Source organism: Emys orbicularis, chromosome 6 (genome assembly GCF_028017835.1).
Source record: "Emys orbicularis isolate rEmyOrb1 chromosome 6, rEmyOrb1.hap1, whole genome shotgun sequence".
In the NCBI taxonomy this organism is placed as follows: domain Eukaryota; kingdom Metazoa; phylum Chordata; order Testudines; family Emydidae; genus Emys; species Emys orbicularis.
Genome location: NC_088688.1, coordinates 93,973,931 through 93,995,328, shown reverse-complemented (window position 1 = coordinate 93,995,328; position 21,398 = coordinate 93,973,931). Strand labels below are relative to the sequence as shown.

At 41.7% G+C, this 21,398-nt stretch overlaps 1 protein-coding gene across 1 annotated transcript in view; it reads left to right on the top strand.

Annotated features, from left to right (window-relative positions):
- SMARCA2 (SWI/SNF related, matrix associated, actin dependent regulator of chromatin, subfamily a, member 2) overlaps positions 1-21,398 on the top strand; it is a 181,596-nt gene that overhangs the window by 76,056 nt on the left and 84,142 nt on the right. Inside the window, exons 20-25 of the mRNA XM_065406865.1 lie at positions 1,379-1,621; positions 1,954-2,067; positions 5,941-6,048; positions 7,100-7,186; positions 8,613-8,659; positions 17,938-18,104. Coding sequence (XP_065262937.1) covers positions 1,379-1,621; positions 1,954-2,067; positions 5,941-6,048; positions 7,100-7,186; positions 8,613-8,659; positions 17,938-18,104 — 766 coding nt within the window. The remainder of the gene's footprint in view (positions 1-1,378; positions 1,622-1,953; positions 2,068-5,940; positions 6,049-7,099; positions 7,187-8,612; positions 8,660-17,937; positions 18,105-21,398) is intronic.

Below are 21,398 nucleotides of genomic sequence, written 5' to 3'. Positions count from 1 at the left end.
ACTCTTTTTTCCCAGAAGTGTGATCATATTTGTTCCTCTGTTCTGTAAAGCAAAGTCCCTGGATCTTCTCTACACTTTGTAATAGTATTTATCCTGATCTTCAATCTGTGACCTCTGCTATTCCAGTTCTGTGTTTCTGGGCAGAGACTGACCCCATTACAAAATTTCTGGTTATGTGGTGTTTTTTATTTGTGGCCACATAATAACTTATGCCTAAAATTTGATATCCAGAAAACTTTACATCACCTAAGGATCCAGTTTTCTTAATCTAAATGTCTCCTAAGTATTTGTGGTGTTATTATTTAAAAACTCTCAAACTAACGTGAATATTGATGCCTCAGTGGTAGTGGATGTATTTTGAAAATGTGCAACTAAGGTATCAGTAGTACTCTCGATATACATAAAGCAGACTGACAAGGTGCATAAATGCCTCATTGAGAGACCTTGTGATCTTATTGTCACCCTGTCATTCCTTTCCCTTCCTCTCATTCTTTTGTATGTTTAAGACTGACTTGTCATGTTCAATGTAGTTTACATGCTTTTTGGAGCATAGATGCTGCCTGGACTCATTTGGGGAGGTACCTAGTACATCTTTGCATGCATGAAAAAATAATTAATACTAAATCCCAACAGTTTGTTTTGTGTCTGCAGCATTTTTCTGTCCCCCAGTTTTTGCCCACTCTTGTTCCTTGTCTTCAGCTCTTAGGCTGTAGATGGCATTGGTCTCCATGTTTCAACATCTGCTCTGACTGCATTAAATCTTTCATGGTGGGAGCTGAAATTTCCTGGGGTGACATCCATTGCTGGCTGCCTTCATTAAGAAGTTCCAGTGCCTGAAATGCCCTGGTTACTTTGTCCAGTTTTGTTTCCTCACATTTAAGTTAGATGGAAGGATTTGGCTGAACTAAAAGAATGCGCATTGTTGCTATCTTATGTGCCTGTTTGAAAACGTGTACTTGCTTCTTCTGAGTTTTTACTTGTGACAACTTCATTTAGAGTTCTTGGTTTTTCCAATTCCCCTAATAACTCCTACCCTGACCCTACAGTATTAGGTCTCCTAAGGACACCACCCTGTGAAAGATCCTAATGGGGGAATGAGCTGTTAACAGTTGCAGGCTCAGATACAGTTGTACCCTAGCAACCATTTGTTCCTCCTCCATTACGTACAAGGTCACTGCTGCCTGGATAACACTATATTGGACTTTGATCCCCAACAAGCACTACCCCTAAAGCTAAAATAGCCAAGACCCAATCTCTCTTTCCTGTTTAATGCTGGTGGAAAGCACTTAGCACTAATTCTGGTAGTGTCTCATCTCCATGTCAAAGGTTCGCTTTTCCCTGAGTTCACTAACTTGGCCAGATTTTTTTCCTGTTGCAGATTCGATGGAAGTATATGATAGTAGATGAAGGCCATCGAATGAAGAACCATCACTGCAAGCTGACTCAGGTCTTGAACACCCACTACGTGGCTCCTAGACGGATTCTGTTGACTGGGACACCACTGCAGAACAAGTTGCCTGAACTTTGGGCTCTCCTCAACTTCCTCCTCCCCACCATTTTCAAGAGCTGCAGCACCTTTGAACAGTGGTTTAATGCTCCATTTGCCATGACTGGAGAAAGGGTACTGGAACGGTTTGCTTAAATCTAATCAGAAATAAACAGTAGGATGAAAACAAAATGGAACCCATGATGTAGGAATAGCGTCTGAACTGTCCCTTGTACTCACAGAATTATCATCCTAATGTAACAGTCACCTTCATTACAGCTTTACAATTCTTCACTTAAATTTCTCTTTCTGGACGCGGAGTCCTGTTTAATAATAAAATACAAGAGTACAGCATGGGGTAAATATTGCACATGTATTTGTAATGAGGTATAAGCTCCCACATAGTCACAATATGACACAGTTCACAGATTTATCTTGTAGTAACTCTTATAATTACATTTGTGAAGGTGGACTTAAACGAGGAAGAGACTATTCTGATCATCAGACGTCTCCACAAAGTGTTACGACCCTTCTTGCTGAGGAGACTGAAGAAAGAGGTTGAATCTCAACTGCCAGAAAAGGTTTGTGGAGGGAGGATTTCATGAAAAACGTGTTCCCCAGTGTCTGGGATTTTTGTACAATTTTTTATTTTTTAAACCACCATACAATGTAGCTGTTCAGGTTATCCTAGAGCCACCAGCTAATTTTTAAGAAAAATCTTTAAATTAACTAAGATTTCCCTTTACAAAGAAGAAAAAGCTATAAGTGAGGACTTCTGAAGTTGGCAGAGGATTCCTGTGTGCTCAGTCTTTCATCCAAATCCTGTGTTTGACAATTTTTGCTAAAACTGTCAGTACTAAAGTCCATAATATAGTTTTAGTACAGCTTAAAGCTAACCGTGTCTGCTAAAACTGGTTTACATAAAATGTTTATTTCCACAGTATTTATATTCAGGGCATTAATAAAAATCAGCCTGACTGATTACTGAGGGTCAGATTCTGCCACCTTTACTCTCCTGAATAGTACTTTTACTCCCTCTGGTAGTTGCACTGAAATAATTGAAACTCATAAAGTACCATGTTAGTCAGGGTAACAGACTGATTCTGCATTAGGGAGTCAGAAACTTTCCAACACTGTGTCTTGTGGAGTTTTTTGAATCTTACACACAACTTTTAACCAGGCTGTCATGCATCTCAGAATTTTTCAGAGCCAGATAACTAAAAAAAAATCCAACTTGGCTCCTTCTGCAGTTGGAAGGGTTTGTTTCACATTTTACAAGAGACATATATAAACCCTCTAGGTTACTTTATCTTTGTATAAATGTGCAAGTGCCAAAGTTTACCTTGTTAGAATCCCAAACTGAATTTGGAGGATGCAGGAATCAAACCATTTGTACCTTTCTGACACACCAAGCCCGTGCCAAATGCTGATCCTAGTTCTGTCCTTTCAATTATATACAGCTAAAATTTAAGCCTAAAAAGTAATATATTGCAAAAGAAAACAATTACTCTAGACTTTCTCCCTTCCCTTAAACCTGTTCTGTCAGTGTGAGTGGGCATATGATTGAAACATACAAAAATTCTGCTCTCTGAAAGCACATTCAGGAGTCAAATCAATGGAGGAGAGAGGTGGATAAAAAGGAACAGCATTGCACCGATATTAAGTGAACTTTGAAAACTATATTTTGCCATTCCTGCATTACACAAGATCAATGTGGCAGATAGCAGAGGATATGTCACAACCAAACTTCACAGCAGTTAGCAATTTGTGGCCTAGTATCTCCATTACCTTACTGAGAATACAGAACTAACCTGGACTTAATTACAGAGTAGCAATTTATAGGCTGGCTTTGCTTCCTCACGTTTCTTTTAAAATACGTAAGGCTCAATTTGATTAGAACATGAATCTTAGGCTCTTACAGTTAAAATACCGAGGGAATTTCAAGGTAGAGTGTAAATCCTCCATTTACTTCCTCAGTAATGATCTTACACACACAGAAAACTAAGTAGCATTATGCAGGAGGTAGATCTAACTCCTGGGAAGCAGAAAAGTCACAGGCAGTTCCTATATAAGCATTCCTATGCTATGTGCAACCTGTAAATATAGGATGTGATTCAGAAAAAATTTCACCCTAGCAATCTGTTATACTGTGCTGGGAATGAGAGAGCTCCAGGACCTGGAAGCCAGCCTTCAGGAGGGCAAAATATGTGCCAGGTAGCCTGGAAGCATAAGGGAGTCCTGAATTATACCCATTTTGCTCGCCCATTCTGGCGTGACTGTCTGGCACAAGCTTCTCCAGGCCATTGTCAAGATGCTAAGAGGGGTACTCCTGCTTACATTGCTTTCCAGCCTCCCGAGACTTAACTCTGTAAATATAGAGGCAAATGGATGAATTCAATCAAAACAGAACATGAAGATTTTGGAAAGGTCTTTCTGTTAATTTTCTTTGTTATTCCACCAGCGTCTCATGTTGTAAATGTGACACAGTGGGCCCTTGCTTACTGTGGACCCAGTTCTATTCCCACTGAAGTACATGGAAAAACTGGCAAGATTCGACCTTAGTTCCCAAATAATCAGCAACAAGGAGGCATTGTATTTAGTTATGTTAGATACATTGCTTGGCACATTTATTTCAGTACGTACTGTGTTAATTACAAGAAATAGGCAGAGCCTTTATGTATCTCCGGCTACCAAATGGGGCTTGCCAGTGCTTTTCCTCTCTGGCCGGCGGCAGTCTAACAATCTCTGTCTTATCCGAACAAAATGCAAACAGCACAAATGCTGAAAGAGAAATAGGTGAGAACCACAGCATTCAAGTCCAGATGAAAGTTGTGGGGAGAAGGCATCCGGGGTTTTAATTTGTCCCACTGTAGACAGAGGGGGCAGTTGTAAAATTCAGGTCTGGCTTCAAATGTGGAGGTTGGGGGATATTTGACTCCCCAGTTAAACCCAAAACAATTAGAGGTAAGTAGTAATAGGGATATTTTGTTACATGATTTTTATCGTGACATTGTACTAACATTGACCTGGATCAGCATTTTGAAGATATAAACCAGCTCAGTAGTAGAATTTATTTAATGAAAGGGGCATATAATACACATCTTTAATTAAGTGTTGTGAACTTTATTGCAATTATGCCCTCCTCCCTCCCAACATATAGTCTTCATACAAGCCTCCTTTGCAACATTTTTGATTAATTTTAGCTTGGAACATACTCAGATTTGAGACCTGACTGAATTTCTACCAGTACAATCCCATTATTTAAATTTGTATTGCAGTTCAGATTTCTCCCCATTGACTGTCAATGAGAGCCACTATATTCAGTAGCTTTATTAAAAAAGAGGGATTGATAAAATGCTTAACAGTGTTAGTTTAGGGTAGTTGTGGTTGTATCCCCCTATTTAAAAAACAACAACAGTGTTCAACTCCAATGTGGTGCATTGGAATTGTTGACACAAGACGGCTAATGACAGTTCCATCTTGTCTGACAGGTTCTTGGTAAAGAAGCTACTAAATGAATATTCAGTTCCCTCTCATCTGTGACCTCATCCTCCTGATCCTCTGAGCTGAAAATAACCCAATCATATTTTAATCAGTTTATTAAACATTAGGTGGCTTGCTGATTTACTTTTAATCACATCCTTCAAGATTTCTAGCCATTAATATGGCTTTGTGTGTGTATTATGATTTTTAGTCTAATTATTAAAAACACAGAGAGCATATACCAAGCCAGATTTTATGCATGAGTTAATCTGTAGAAAAGTGTGTGTGTTTAAAATTATATAGGAAAAAAACACCCTGTATTACTGGCTTTGAGGCTGATACGTGATCAGAACAAACTAAAGACAAGTTAGTTCAGCCAGTGTTACATGAGTTGAATTTTTGGGGTTACAGCATACTTTACTATAATTGAAAACAGTTCCCTCATTCTTATTTGTATGTTTTAGAAAAAAAAAACATATTTCCATCCAAACATTAGTGAATGGCATGATACTTAGGGCTGAATGTGAACCTCATTTATTTTGTGACCGGTATACAACCACAACTGATCTTTTAAAAATATTTTGCAAGTGTAATAAAGAAAATTCACAAGTTATTGGCCATTCATTTTGAGAGCTCTTGTATAATTATAGAAAGAGAAAATATAAAAATCTCTCTTTTTGGCTGCTTTGCTGAACAGCATTGAATGCTCATGCTCAGCGAGACCAAAGAATTTACAGTAGACATGGAACCCAAAGATAAACTTTGGAGACAACCATTACAATGAGTGGATCTGGATTCCAAGAGTATGGGTGGCCACTTTACAATTCTCTCTTTCTCCCTGGGAGATGTAAGATGCTGCTGGGATATAGGTGTTCCTATGAGGGGAAAGACCTGTCGTTAAATCATCCTAACATTATTATAGCCTGGCAAAACTCTGTGCTCCATTTATCTATTGCTATTTTTCACACTAGGTTGAATATGTGATCAAATGCGACATGTCAGCTCTTCAGAAGATTCTCTACCGCCATATGCAAGCGAAGGGAATCCTCCTCACAGATGGCTCTGAGAAAGACAAGAAGGTACAAAGGGAACTATAATACTTAACAACAATACATTATGGTGGTGTGTTTACTGAATGCATGACTGCCCGCACTAGCCTGCTTATTAAAAAAAGAAGTAAACTTTTTGGGATATTCTACTGCAGATGTGTCAGTTGGGGTAAGAATTTGCCCACAACTGAAATGTTTGAGCAAAAATTGTCTTTGTTCTCTGTTCACAATGCAAAACCTGACCTTGTTTTTGATATATAATTGTAAAGATGCATTTCTGGGTGCAGTGTTACAAAACCTCCCTAAGAGGCTGAAACCTAATAGGGAATCCTGTGTAAAATAACTGCGATTGTGGCACATTGGCTGCATCAGGTTATTTATTAAAAGTGTTGAAAAGCACACCAAAAATAATAATCCCACTCCTCTGGACTCTCTAATTCCTCCTGCTTCCCGTTTGATTCCCAGGCTCCTTGTTCAGTCAGTGCTAATCTCCTCCCTCCAACTTCCAGTACTAGTTTCCCTTCCCCACCTAAGACTTATCATCCCTTATTAGCTACCTCTAGAGCATTTTAGCTGCTTAGAACCATGTGTTGTTCTTGTGGTTGACAGAGAAGCAGATAGATTCAGGTAACTGCCAAAGGAAGGCACTGTAGAAGTGAAAAGCAGCTGAACAGAATCATGCCCTACATGTAGGGTTTAGACATCACATAATCTATATGCCCCATAAATCTAGGTGGCAGACAGACATTGTCTCCCAACTCAACCACTGTAATTAGATACAAATCCCAGACCCCAGTACGCTTCCATTGATTTCTTTCAGATCTTCCATACTTTTTTCTCTTAGACCACACCACCTCTGACAATGGAGGTTGCACATGGACTTGAGGGGACAACTAACTTCATTTTACTACATAGCTTCTTCAGGGAGTTTCCTGTGCAACTCTGAGATTTCATTGCATGAGATGGCCTTCAACTTTGGTGTAGAAATATAGAATGCCTCCCTAGAAATTCAGATTTTTGAAAATCTTCAGTTACCAGCAATTCAGTTTTGCCATTTGACTTATATTTTTTCCTCCCTTAGGGAAAAGGTGGGGCGAAAACTCTTATGAACACTATCATGCAATTGAGAAAGATATGCAATCACCCATATATGTTTCAGCATATTGAGGTAAGGCTGTCATGTTCAGTTTGCTTAGTCTTTTCTGTATGGATCGCTAGTGATATAGAAAACCAGGGTTAGAGAATTACACATGTATGAAAGTCTAACCAAGGCCATATTCAAGACTTAATTTTTATCTATTCTTTGCAATTTACTAAAGGAGGAGGGGTTCTGAAACTTTCTAAAACTTGGTGCTTACTACTGAATAAATACACTCTTCTCTCTTGATTTTGAGGCATATGTGGTAGGAGAAGCTCCTGCCACTGTCACTTTTCTGGAAGTGGCAAGTTTGGGGAATGTACTCATTTGATTACCACTATGGCTAGGCAGTATTTCTACGGTGTCCGCAGAGTCCTCTCAACTTTGGAGTTCCTACAGATCTCAGCTACATTACTTGAGAGAAATAAAAACACTCAGGGACCTATGGTATATCTGCCTGGAAGGATTCAGCTTCAGAGCTCTGGCTAGTTCCTTAAAAATGTGATTGATGGATGCCAACATATATTACATCCCAATTTTCCCATGATACAAAATTAAGTGCTCTTAGCAAGAGGGCCAAATGTGCATCTGTCCACTCAATCTTTCCTCCTCTCTGGATTTATTTTCACACATGATTATGTAGGCATAACAGCACAGGTGGATGTGGATGCAACAGCATGCCGATCAGCAGTATAACTGGAAAGAGTGGAGTCACCAGATTTTCAGCTGGATCTTTAAATGACTTATGAGGGGCTTGTTCTTTTGGGGGCTATCATCTTATTAGGGGGAATTTCTGTATTCAATATGATTCCAAGACTGCATTCCATTAGTTATATGTAATGTATATGTGAACTTGCCTAAAATGGGAAATACAAGTTTTGGTTTTAAATGCCCTTGCACTGGACTCTCACTAATTCCACTCTGCTAATCCTTCATAAGGCACACCAAAAAAGGTGGTCTTTCCCCATTGTTTAGCAAAAATGTAATAGCCGTGCAGCAGTAAGGTGTCACATTACTGAGCCTTTGTTCTTTTTACAAAACATAAATGTACTAGTACATTATGAATTATTATTATAAATAATTAAAATGAAGCGACAGTTCACAAAGTAAATGAACAAAGTACATCTTGTGATACATTATCATTGGGTTTTTTGTTTGCTCACTTGCTAATTCACGAAATTCAATAATTTGCAAATGGGTCTCCCAGTAATTAGTGCAAATTAAGTTCTACTATAGTTGAAATCTGGTAAACTGCACACTGAGGGAAATCATTCCTACAAGCCATGCATTTTCTAACAGCGCCCTTGTACCATAAGGCAGACTCAAAGGTGTGTGAGTGGTAATGAGGCTTGAACCCTAGCATTCAACAGATAATTATAGTGCTCAATATAAAGATAACTGTTCTCGGATTACTGTATAATCTCAGTGTCTAATAATCCACTTATATTATTTGCAGGAGTCCTTTGCTGAACACTTGGGCTATTCAAGTGGTGTTATCAATGGGTAAATCTTTTTTTTTTTTTTTTCTTCATTGTATATTTGTAATGAAACCATTGCGCAGGATGTTTTATGTTATTTTCAATAGTTGTGTTATCAAAACTAAGCAGTTTGCAAAACAAATTCAATGTTACAGTTAGAAGTAATGTATCTTATAGACCCTGGTCAATTAAAAACTTTCTCTGTACTCTAAATGGTTCCTCATGTCATCTGGAGTTATGCAGTCTCAGAGGCTGCTGCTTATTCCAAAGGGATGCTTCCTTCTTGGAAGCAGCAATTTAAAGCTGCTTTTGTACTCGTGTAGTAACTAGAGACTTCCCAGGCTCCAATCTGGTTTTTGTGACTGTCAGGGCAGGCTCAATGTCTACTCCAACATCTAAATAAGGAGCAGGTTTTTCCTTGACTGACTTTAAAGGAGCTTCGTGTTTTGCAGATAACTTCCAATGGCTGGGTACTTGATGGAGTTTAGCCTGGCAAATGATTAAGAGGAGCTCCTCATGGCAATGAGTGTGTGTGATTTCCATTGACTTCAGACAAGTGATTGGGAGTAGGATCTCTTCCGCCACAAAAATCCCAAGGATTGAGTAGGGTGGAAAGGATTTCTGCTCCTTGCTGTATCTGTTTACAAACATTCTTCTTTGAGTATGTGTCAGTGTGGATCTACTCTGGTTGTGTATATGCCTCATGAATGTGAGATAGGAGTTTTTTGAATAGCACCGTCCATGTACACTGTCCCTCCTTGTGCTTCTGTATGAGGGCATGAACAGTGGGGCAGCCATAACCCTCCCTCAGTTTTCTTACCATCCGTGGCTGCAAGACAGGACCTAGCAAATGTGCAACCAACTAGTTTTTAGCTCAGGCTAAACTTCTTCGGTATCTTCCATAGTCTTCAGAACCACTTCTAATCTACTATGTTCAACTGCCATGAACTGATCCAACCTATCTGGACCGAACGCTACTGTTCATACCCCCCTGTACCGAGCTCCTTATTGTGACAGATTTAAAACCTGCAAGCTTCAAAACCTGTCCATGCTGCAGTGCCTAATACCCCTGAGGGATGGACATAGTAGATATCTCTTCTGCCTGAGGGAATTGCATATTCTGAGCAGATGCTTACATAGCAATCGCGAGATGCAAGGTTGAAACCCCATCTTCTGGAGCAATCCATGCATGTCTCCTCAGACCCTGAAGAAATGAGTTCCAGAACCCTACTAGTGGAGAAGCCAGCATCATCGAGTGTGCCATCGAGCTGCTAGGCAGTGTCTCCTACTAGCACAGAAGAGGGCATCGAGGAATGTTTCAACATCAAAGTTGATCTCAACATTAACGCTGAAGCCAAAATGGACACCTCTGGTGTTGAAGTCAGTCACAGAGAGGGCTGCTTTAAGCAGAAGCTTGAGAAGGAGCTCGGTATCCTCTCATAAGAGCAAACATCAAAGCCTCTGGGGAGGAGTCCACCAATCCTTGCCCAGTGTTGAAGGCTTGGGGAAGGAGCAGCTTGTGATGCAGCAAATTCCACTGGTACCAGCGATGCAGTCCTCAGCCTTGACCCCAGCCTCATGGAGGGGATAGGACTGCAGCTGAATGTGGCCCACCAGTAGTACTGAGTCACCTGCATCTATACAGATTCTCCCACCTAGAGCACCTTACATGTTGGAACCACCCCAGGAAGGGATTTACTCCTCCTCATGTCACCAGGACACATTCACCCCATCATCAAGTAGAAAGCCCTCTCCCTTGAGGTCCACAACCCTACAGGCTTCTCCTGCAGATCTCTATCTTGATCAGTCCACCGAGGCTGGCACTGACTGGCCGACACCCAGCAAATCAACCATACTCCTACGGTATGCCATCGTAGCCCTACTGTGGGGGCGGAGGGAAGGAGTGACCTGCCATTGTCGGCATGGAGGAAAAGGAAGATCTCTCTCCCTAGTGGCATCCCTGCCTTCGACTCCTCACTACCAGGAAGAGCCAGATGCAGGAGCAGAGCAACATCAGTGCCCATCTCACACTGAAGTATTTCTGCTTCATCGACAGATGAGGTGGTATCCTTGGTACCGGTGCAAGACAACTTTAAAGCATTTCAGTAGCTCCTTGTGAGGATTACTGAAACTCTGGAGACTGAGGCATGGATCATCCTAGACAAATTTCATAAGCTGTTAGACATCTTGTCAGCCTCTGGTCCAGCTAGGAAGGTCCTCCCTATTAAAGAGGGGCTGCTCGATCCAGACAGATCCTTGTGGTAGATATCAGCTAAAGTAACACCATGGTGAATTGAGTTGAGAAGAGGTACCAGGTACACACTTTGAGGTTTGAGTTCTGCACTCATCCCACTCAGGGCTCCTTAGTTGTACTGATCATGCAAGAGAAGTCAAGGTCAAGCAAAAGCAAGGAACCCTAACAATTTGATCTGTTTGGGAGGACGTTGTACTCCTCAGCTTTGCTATGGCTGCATGCTAACTGCCATACCGTGTTACCTTGTCCCACGTTAGAAGTCATATTTGGCTAACATGCCTCCTCACAAAGCTCCCTCATGACAGCAGAGAGACGCTTGGACATAATTAAGGAAGGGCAGTTAGTGTCAAGATGTCTTTGCAGGTGATGATGAAAATGTTGGACACTGGCCATTCTGATGATCATGTGCTGAGCATTGTGACTCCAAGCATCGGGCATCATGAGAGAGGTGCAGGCCATGATTGAGGAGTTGCCTTTGGAGGGCTGACAGCTATGAAGTGAGAAGACAGACAGTGCTCTATATGCACTGAAGGACTCCAAAGCTATCCTGTACTCTGGGGGTTTACACCTTGGCTCATGTTGTCCTTCACCTCAACTGAGACAATGCACACTTACCACCCTAAACAGACAGAATATGATGCCAAAAAGCATCTGAGATACAAACAAGAGGTGCCAGCCTCTCTTTTCCTTGGCAACACAGTTCACTACTTTGACGCATCAGCAGATATGACAAAATGGTAGAGAGCCACATTATTCCCAGTCGAGAGAGCATGACCTTTAGAAGCCACCTCACTCCATTCAACTCAGCGTGGTCTGCCCTGACATCACACAGATGGGTGTTAGAGATCATTGCCCATGGCTACTCTTCAGGGACCTTTCTCACAAGGGCCTGCTACAAGCAGAAGTGGAGTTGTTGCTTCTTCTAGGAGCTGTAGAGGAGATCACAAAAGAGTTCAAGGGAAGAGAGATTTTTACTCCCAGGATTTCCTCAATCCAAAGAAGGAAGTGACTCTTCATCACATGCTACACCTGAGAAGACTCAACAAATACATAGGCTGTCTCAGTTTCAGGATGGTAACACTCGCCTCCAGCATTCCATCATTCCATCTTTCAAAGCTCAAGACTGGTTTTTGGCTCTTGATTTACAGCATGAATACTTCCACATAGCTATCCACCCTGACCACAGGAAGAACATAAGATCATGGTTGGCCCCACTGGGAATCAGTACATAGTTCTACTCTTTGGAGTCTACTCTACACTGAGAATGTTCATGAAATACCTAGTAGTAGTGGCAGTGCATCTAAGAAGACAGGGAATCCACACCTACCCATACCTGGATGACTGGCTGATCGGGGCAGGTTCAGGAAACTGACAGGCTTACAATATGTATTGTCCCTGTTCTCTTAACTAGGACTCCTTCTAAACTATGAGAAATTGTCTCTCACAGCATCACAGGCACTAGAGTTCATAGGGGCTTTAATAGAGTCCAGATTGGCAAGAGCCTACCTGCCAGAGGGCAACCAGTGGTAAACGACCTACAGACAAGTCCACTGACGACAATATGTTTGTGTCTGGGACTTTTAGGTCACATGTCAGCATGCACATATGCAACACCACTTGACAGAGTTCATCTAGGGACTTTACAGCTGTGACTGAGGTCTGTAGACATCCCATTCAGACATCGTGTGAACAGGAGAATCACAGTGTAGCTTCAAGTTCTATGAGACCTTGCTTGATGTTAGCCCTGGTGAACATGAGAAAAGGGACATAATTCTCAGTCCCCTCCCCAACAATGATTCTTCTCAGGGACTCATCAAAGACGGGCTGGGGTGTCCACCAGAACAATCTGCAGATGCAAGGCACGTGGTCTTGGGACGATCTGAAACTCAGCTCCATGATGTTCCCATGTAGAGCCATCAGACTGGCCTGCATAGCATTCCTGCTCATCTGTGAAACGCCATGATGCAAATCCTGGCAGCACATCTGTGATGCAATATACAAACAAGGAAGGGGTGCTCGATTGTCCCCCTCTTTGCCAGGAAGTCATTAAACTTTGGGCATGGTGTCAACACAGAGTGACCCTTACAGTTCTACATCTTCCAGAAGTCAGCAATGACCTAGCAGCCTTCCTGAGCAGGCATAAGGTGTCCAACCACAAACGGTTGATACAGAAAACCATTCTAAACCCAATATTACTCGTGTCATAGACTTGTTCACCACAAAGCTCAATACCAAGTATCTGAACTAGGGCTGTCGATTAATCGCAGTTAACTCACAAGATTAACTAAAAAAAATTAATCGCGATTAATTTTTTTAATTACGATTAATCACAGTTTTACTCGCACTGTTAAACAATAGAATACCAATTTAAATTTATTAAATATTTTGGATGTTTTTCTACATTTTCAAATATATTGATTTCAGTTACAACACAGAATACAAAGTGTAATGTGCACACTTTATATTATTTTTATTACAAATATTTGCACTGTAAAAATGATAAAAAGAAAGTAATTTTCAGTTCACCTCATACTAGTACCGTAGTGCAATCTCTTTATCGTGAAAGCGCAACTTACAAATGTAGATTTTTTTGTTTTTACATAACTGCACTCAAAAACAAAACAATGTGAAACTAGAACCTACAAGTCCACTCAGTCCTACTTCTTGTACAGCCATTTGCTAAGAGAAACAAGTTTGTTTACATTTACGGGAGATAATGCTGCCCACTTCTTATTTACAAAGTCACCTGAAAGTGAGAACAGACGTTCGCATGGCACTTTTGTAGCCGGCGTTGCAGATTTACGTGCCAGATATGCTAAACATTCGTATGCCCCTTTATGGTTTAGCCACCATTCTAGAGGACATGCTTCCATGCTGATGACACTCATTAAAAAAATAATGTGTTAATTAATTAAATTTGTGACTGAACTCCTTGGGGGAGAACAGTATGTCTTCAGCTCTGTTTTACCCACATTCTGCCATATATTTCATGTTATAGCAGTCTCGGACGATGACTCAGCATGTTGTTCATTTTAGGAACACTTTCACTGCAGATTTGACAAAACGCAAAGAAGGTACCAATGTGAAATTTCTAAAGATAGCTACAGCACTTGACCCAAGATTTAACAATCTGAAGTGCCTTCCAAAATCTGATTGGGACGGGGTGTGGAGCATGCTTTCAGAAGTCTTAAAAGAGCAACACTCAGATACGGAAACTACAGAATCTCAACCACCAAAAAAGAAAATCAACCTTCTGCTGGTTGCATCTGACTCAAATGATGAAAATGAACATGCGTTGGTCTGCACTACTTTCGATCGTTATCGAGCAGAACCCATCATCAGCCCATCATCAGAACCCATGTCCTCTGGAATGGTGGTTGAAGCATGAAGGGACATATGAATCTTTAGCACATCTGACACATAAATATTTTGCGACGCCGGCTACAACAGTGCCATGCGAATGCCTGTTCTCTCTTTCAGGTGACATTGTAAACAAGAAGCGGGCAGCATTATCTCCTGCAAATGTAAACAAACTTGTTTGTCTGAGCAAGTGGCTGAACAAGAAGTAGACTGAATGGACTTGTAGACTCTAAAGTTTTACATTGTTTTATTTTTGAATGCAGTTATTTTTGTACATAACTCTACATTTGTAAGTTCAATTTCCTTGATAAACAGATTGCACTACAGTATTTGTATTAAGTGAATTGAAAAATACTATTTTATTTTTACAGTGCAAATATTTATAATAAAAAATAAATATAAAGTGAGCACTGTACACTTTGTATTCTGCATTGTAATTGAAATCAATATTCTTGAAAATATGGAAAACATCCAAAAATATTTATATAAATGGTGTTCTATTATTGTTTAACAGCATGATTAATTGCGATTAATTTTTTTAATCACAATTAGTTTTTTTAATCGCTTGACAGCCCTAGTCTGAACATCTGCCCCAGGAGAGCAGTGAACCCAGGCACACAGCCTAACCCCTTTTTCTTTGGTGAGGACTATATATGCTCTCCTGCCAATGCCCCGATCCCTAAAGTAATAGCTTAGATTTCACGCTACAATACTTTGATCATCATGATAGCTCCATGGTGTGTTCAAGACAGTTTTGGCTTTCAGACCTGCTACAGATGTCCCATATACCACCTGGCTTTCCCATATGTAGTATTTCAGAACCAGAGTAAGATATTTCACCCAGAGTATGTCTATATTACCCGCCAGATCGGTGGGCAGCGATCGATCCAGCAGGGGTCGATTTATCGCATCTAGACTAGACACGATAAATTGACCCCCGAGCGCTCTCCTGTCGACTCCTGTACTCCACCGGCACGAGAGGCGCAGGCGGAGTTGACTGGGGAGCGTCAGCAGTCGACTCACCGCAGTGAAGTAGATCTAAGTATGTCGACTTCAGCTACGTTATTCACATAACTGAAATTGTGTAACTTAGATCGATTCCCCACCACCAGCCCCCCGGTGTAGACCAGGCCCCAGACCCGCAATTGTTGTACCTGATGGTTTGGATGTTGGCTGGCAGACAACTAATGACAGACTACAATATTAAAATTCTTCATGGGCCTCCTTCTCACTTGTCCTCTGGTCAGAGATCCAACTCCCCCATGGGTCCTCAATGCTGTCCTTTTAAAGCTCCTGAAGTCTCCCTTTGAACCACTGTTGGAGTGCTCAGCACATTACCGTACCATCAAAATGGTCTCTCTTGTCACCATCACCTCTGCACAGTCAGCCTTTATAGCCTTACACATCCTGGGACACTAGCTGGGGTGGGCTCTGTGTTACTATAGAGAATTCTTTCCCAGGTGTCTGGCTAATTGGTCTCGCCCACATGCTCAGGCTCTAACTGATCACCATATATGGGGTTGGTAAGGAATTTCCCCCCAGGTCAGATTGGCAGAGACCCTGGGGTTTTTTTGGTGCCTTCCTCTGCAGTGTGGGACATGAGTCACTTGCTGGTTTGAACTAGAGTAAATGGTGGATTCTCTGTAAGTTAAAGTCTTTAAATCAAGATTTGAGGACTTCATTATCTCTGCCAGAGGTTGTGGGTCTATAAGAAGAGTGGTTCTGTGGCCTGTGATGTTCAGGAGGTCTGACTAGATGATCATGATAGTCCCTTCTGGCCTTAATCTATGAGAAGCCCTCTAATTGGGATAAGGTAGTGCTGAAATCACACCCCCAGTTCATCCCTAAGGTGGTCTTGGAAGTGCCACCTAAATAAATTGATTTCTTTGCCAAAACAGCACTGAACAATGCATAGTTTGGACATCTCCAGAGCATTTCTCTGTTACTGCAATGGGGCCAAGTCTTTCAGGCTGTCTCCCCACTTCTCTGTGGCCATATCTGGTGCATCAAAAGGCTAAGTGATCTTGTTGCAGAGATTTTCTGCAACAAGTGGATCACACATATTTCCACCTGCTATCAACTGGCTTGTGAACCTTTCCCTCCACACATCAAGGTGCACTCCATCAGGGCAAGAAGCAGCATCTTCCGTCTGTTTCTTGGGATCTGCAAGGCAGCTACATGGAGCAACCCACTAACTTTTGTTAAACACTTGACACACAGCCAGGTTTCAAGACTGCACTTGATGTGGCAACCAGGCTGCATGCCAAATTTGGGAGAGCATTTGGGTGCCCACTTTCCTGAGGAGATACTCCTTGCCAGTTGGCTACAGTGGGATCCACACAGAAACATACTTGAAGAATGAATGTTTACTTATCCTACAATAGCTGGTTCTTTGAGATATAGTCAGTGTGGATACCATGACCCACCCTCCATCCCTGCTTTTCAGAGTTTTCAACAACAGGGACTTAGGATTGCCAAAGAACTGAGGGAGGATGGCATCTTTATGCCCTCGTATGGAATCATGAGTCAGTACAGGGTGCATGTGTGGCTCTCACAGACACTGCTATTAAAAAAACCTCCAGTTTTGCATGCATGAGGTGCGTGGGCTCCTACAGTAGGATCCATACCAAGTACAATGTCTTGAAGAACCACAGTGGGCTAGGATAAGTAACTGTTCTTTATCCTAACACAAAGAGGATACTAATGTTTATGCCTGGCATATCCCCAGCAGAGGAACAGACCCGGAACATGGTCTAGTACTGCGTAAGGGTTGGAGAGCTCATTTACATTTTCCACTTGACTCCCTCCCTGTCCCAAAAAGTATGTGTGATTCCTGCTTCTGCATTGAGTGACATTTGGCTTTTCCTGTCTTGCACACTGGTTTCATCTGCCTTCTAAATAGATAGGAGCTGTGCAACAGGCCAATATGCAGGCCTCAAAAGACCTGGTAACTTGTGGTCTGCACTTAGACTCTCACCCTCTTACTGACATGTAGCTTAAACCCTTCTTACACAAACTCTGGATTCAGCCCGCTGAATCTGACTTGCAAGTCACTTGCTGAGGGGCTTGACAAAAGGAGTCTAGTAATAAAAGGATGTTCAGGTTAAAGGAGTCTGCCCCCTTTTTTAACTTACACCTTCCTCAGCCCTTTTCCAGCTCCTCTGAGTGTAAATTACACCAGTTTGGACTTATGCTTGATTACACGTTGGTATGTTGCTATTAGGATGACTAAGGGAGACATTACACATTGCCTGTGAATTTGACCTATGGCTGCAGGCTTGTCAATGACTGAAAGCACTTATTTACCTATGAAACTATATTACCTACTCTAGAAATGTCTCTTGCTTGAAGAAAAATTAGTCAAAGTACTGGATTTATATAAAGGAAGATACTGGATCTGGCTGACATTTTAATGAGCTTTGAATTTTTAAGAAAGGGAAACTTCTTTTTTTCCAAAAATTCACATAATTCCCTCCTCCTTTTTTAAAAAAACCAATGCTAGAAGACATAATTGGGATCTCGGCATTCCTTCAATAACAGTTGTAAAGAGAGAAAAGTACTGTTAATTCTGCTTTGGCAGAATAAAGGAATCTCTCCAACTCAACACCTGCCAGCATTATTAGAAACACAGTTTTAGAAGTAGGCTTGTTAAGGTTTTTATTGTGTTGTTTTATTTTTCTCTTAAACAGAGCCGAGCTTTATCGGGCCTCAGGGAAGTTTGAACTACTTGATCGTATTCTACCAAAGTTGCGAGCCACTAATCACCGTGTGCTTCTCTTCTGTCAAATGACATCCCTCATGACCATTATGGAGGACTATTTTGCTTTTCGAAATTTCCTTTACCTTCGCCTTGACGGTAAGCTGAGAGAGGAAACAAAGCACAGACAATAAACTGGAAGGTGGTGTGATTCAAGGGATAGGGCACTGGACTGGGATTCAGGAGACTTGGGTTCTCTACCTGGCTCTGCTGCCATCTTGCTGTGTGACTTTGGGCAAATCATTTCACCACTCTGTGCTTCTTTTTCTCCTCCCATTCTTTTGTTTTATATATTTGGACTGTAAGCTATAGTTTGTACAGCACCTAACACAAAAGGGCTTCAGTCTCGGCTAGTGCCTCTGCTCACTAACCTAATAATAAAATATTAAAATACTTAGTCTGTATGCACTCAAAATACTACACTGGGAACATATTTGAGGCCATTACCAGGATGCAGTTAATCTAGTGATCCATCAGGTCTGGTCTAATTCACTGTTTTTCAGATAAGATGTAAAATGAAGGTTTGCACCATTTGTCAGAAATGAAGTCCCTGTGGCAATTTTCTTATGAGTAGGGGTGTTAACGACACTGTTCTGGCCAAATTCCAATTGAAGTAATTACTTTCTACCTACTTAAATTCCCATTCCTGTTTATCCACTGGGATTGCTGTATTTTTGTGACAGGTAAAGTGATACCTAGATAACTTTAACTTACAGGAGAGTTGGGAAGGTTAATTAGTTAATGTCTGTGAGTGTTTTATGATCCTTGAATGAAATCTGATATAGAAATGTAATGTAGTAGTATTAAAAGAACATAAAACTAAAAATTGCCTGTTTTATCCCACTCAGGGGATGAAATGCATAATAATCAACTTAGAATTTGAAAGATAATTTCTTTGTCAACAGCATATGACAGTATTCAGGATGTTTAGAGTGATCTTCAACCTTCTGCAGCAGTAACAACCTCTGTCTCTTACTAACAAGTTGAGTGTTGGCTCTTCCTTACTTCCAGTGTCAAATGTGACAATATTTAATGCAGTGTTGTAGCCATGTTGGGCCCAGGATTTAGAGAGTGGATGGGTGATGTGTAGTATCTTTTGTTCTTCTCACCATTCCAATGAATGATTACCTCACCCATTTTGTCTCTCTAATATTTAATGGGACAGTGTGTTCAGTCAAATAAAAGATAGCAATTATAGGGAAATATAACGAACAATGCCAACAATGCTCAAGTTACTTTTGGGTACTCACATTATCAAATTTTAAGTTGATTCAAAGCTTTTCATCCCTCAGGTGGGTTAAGTATTATTAATACCAAGCACTTCTTTAGTACTTTCCATTTAATGATACATTAATGAACATAGCCTCAAGATACCCTGCAGGGTAAGGGTAAGTTGTAAGGGTAAGTTGTACAGATAGGGAAATTTAGGCACAAAAGTTGACTTGCCAAAAGCATCAAAGGAAATCTGGGGCAAAGCTGGGAACAATACTCAGTTCTGTGCTTTAACTACAAGACTATCCTTTCTCTGTGCAATTGACTTCAGTTTTACCTTTGACATAATAAAACCCAACAAAATACTGTGGCCAGCCAAGACAGCAGACTTAGCTGTGACATTTTACATCACTGTATACTACTTACTTTAGAATTAATCCTTCCTTATGCTAGAATGTTGCTGAAAATACATACATGTGTAAGTACCATTTAGTCCTGTCATTTTTCAGTGTGGTAGACCGCATATTAGAGAGACAAGGTGGGAAAGGTAACATCTTTTATTACACCAACTTCTGTTGGTGAAAGAGACAAGCTTTAGAGCTACACAGAACTCTTCTTCAGCTCTGGGAATGGTGCTTAAAGTGTCACAGCTAAATACGAGGCGGAATAGAAGGTTTAGTGCACACATTCTAAGGGACCTTTCAAGGTGAAGTGGCCCGTTAACACCCCTGCAGTCATAGGGCAAAAGAGGGGGGTTAGTGGGTTACAGACTGTTGTAATAAACCATAAATCCAGTGTCTTTATTAAGACCATGACTTTTCGTGTTTAGCAAAGTTATGAATGTAAGCTCCCACACTCATCTTTTGAAGGTGTTGTGCAGGTTTCCTCTGAGGACAAGGATTCGGAGGTCAGATATGGAGTGATCATGTTGGGAATAGTGTTCACCCATGGGTGATGGGGTGTTTTTGTCTTTTATCATTTTTCTGTGTGAGCTCATTTGAGAGCGTAGTGATTGTTTGCTTTCACCCACATAGTTATTATTGGGGCATTTTACACTGGATGAGGTATACAACATTTTGTGATAGGCACCACCCATAGCTACAACCAGCAGTCATAAGAAAAAAGAGTCATCTGGCCGGACACCCACGGTGGATGGATGGAACCACACACTTGATCATTACCTTGATTTGCATCGTCTGTATTCCTTAGTGAACATCACATCCATTACAATCTCTCCAGCACATATAAGACTACATAGCTTAAAGAAGACTCCACACCACAATTCACCCAGGAATTTAAGGATATCATCAAGTCCTTCCCCAGACAACTCCAAGAAAAACTGTATAACCTCATCCCCCGGAAACCAACCCCAAGGATCTTCGTGTTTCCCAAGTTATGTTTCCCAAGTTAAGGGAACCCTGGCAGACCCATTACTAGGGCTCCATGTTTGTCATGGAGGTCACGGAAGCCACGGATTCTGTGACTTTGCACAACCTCTGTGACTTCTGCGGGGGCCAGTGTGACTGACCTCAGGGCCGCCCAAGCAGCGGCCGGTGCGGCTGGCTCCGGGGACCGCCTGAGCAGTGGTCCCGGAGTGGCCAGTGCAACTGCAGCTGATGATCCCCAGGCGGCCGGAATAGCCTCTTCCTCAGGAGGTCCGGGGCAGCAGTGCCCAGGTGGCTGGTGCAACCGCTGCCGGCTGCCCCCCACCGCTCTCAGCAGCTGCCGCCCAGGATGCCTCCCCCCAGCAGCGGCCTCTCCAGATGCCCACCCACCCCACCCCACCCCCAGCAGCAACTCCCTTTAAATTTAGTCAGGGGTATTTATAGTAAAAGTCGTAGACCAGTCACAGCCTGTGAATTTTTGTGTATCGCCCGTGACCGGTCCATGACTTTTACTAAAAATACTCATAACTAAATTGTAGCCTTACTCTATATCTGGCCATGGCATTCTTACTGAAGGAATATCTCATAGAAAGCCCTCTCAAAACACTCACCACACACAGGGCCAGATTCCTCCAGAAACCTGGCAACATGAATAGCCTCCCTCAAAACACCGTCCTGGCCACTGTGGATGTCATCTCCCTATACACCAGCATCCCTCACAATGACAGTGTCACGGGGTACTCACTCACCACAGGTAGCGCTTCCTTCTGGCTGCTCTGGGGAATAGCTCTCTTTC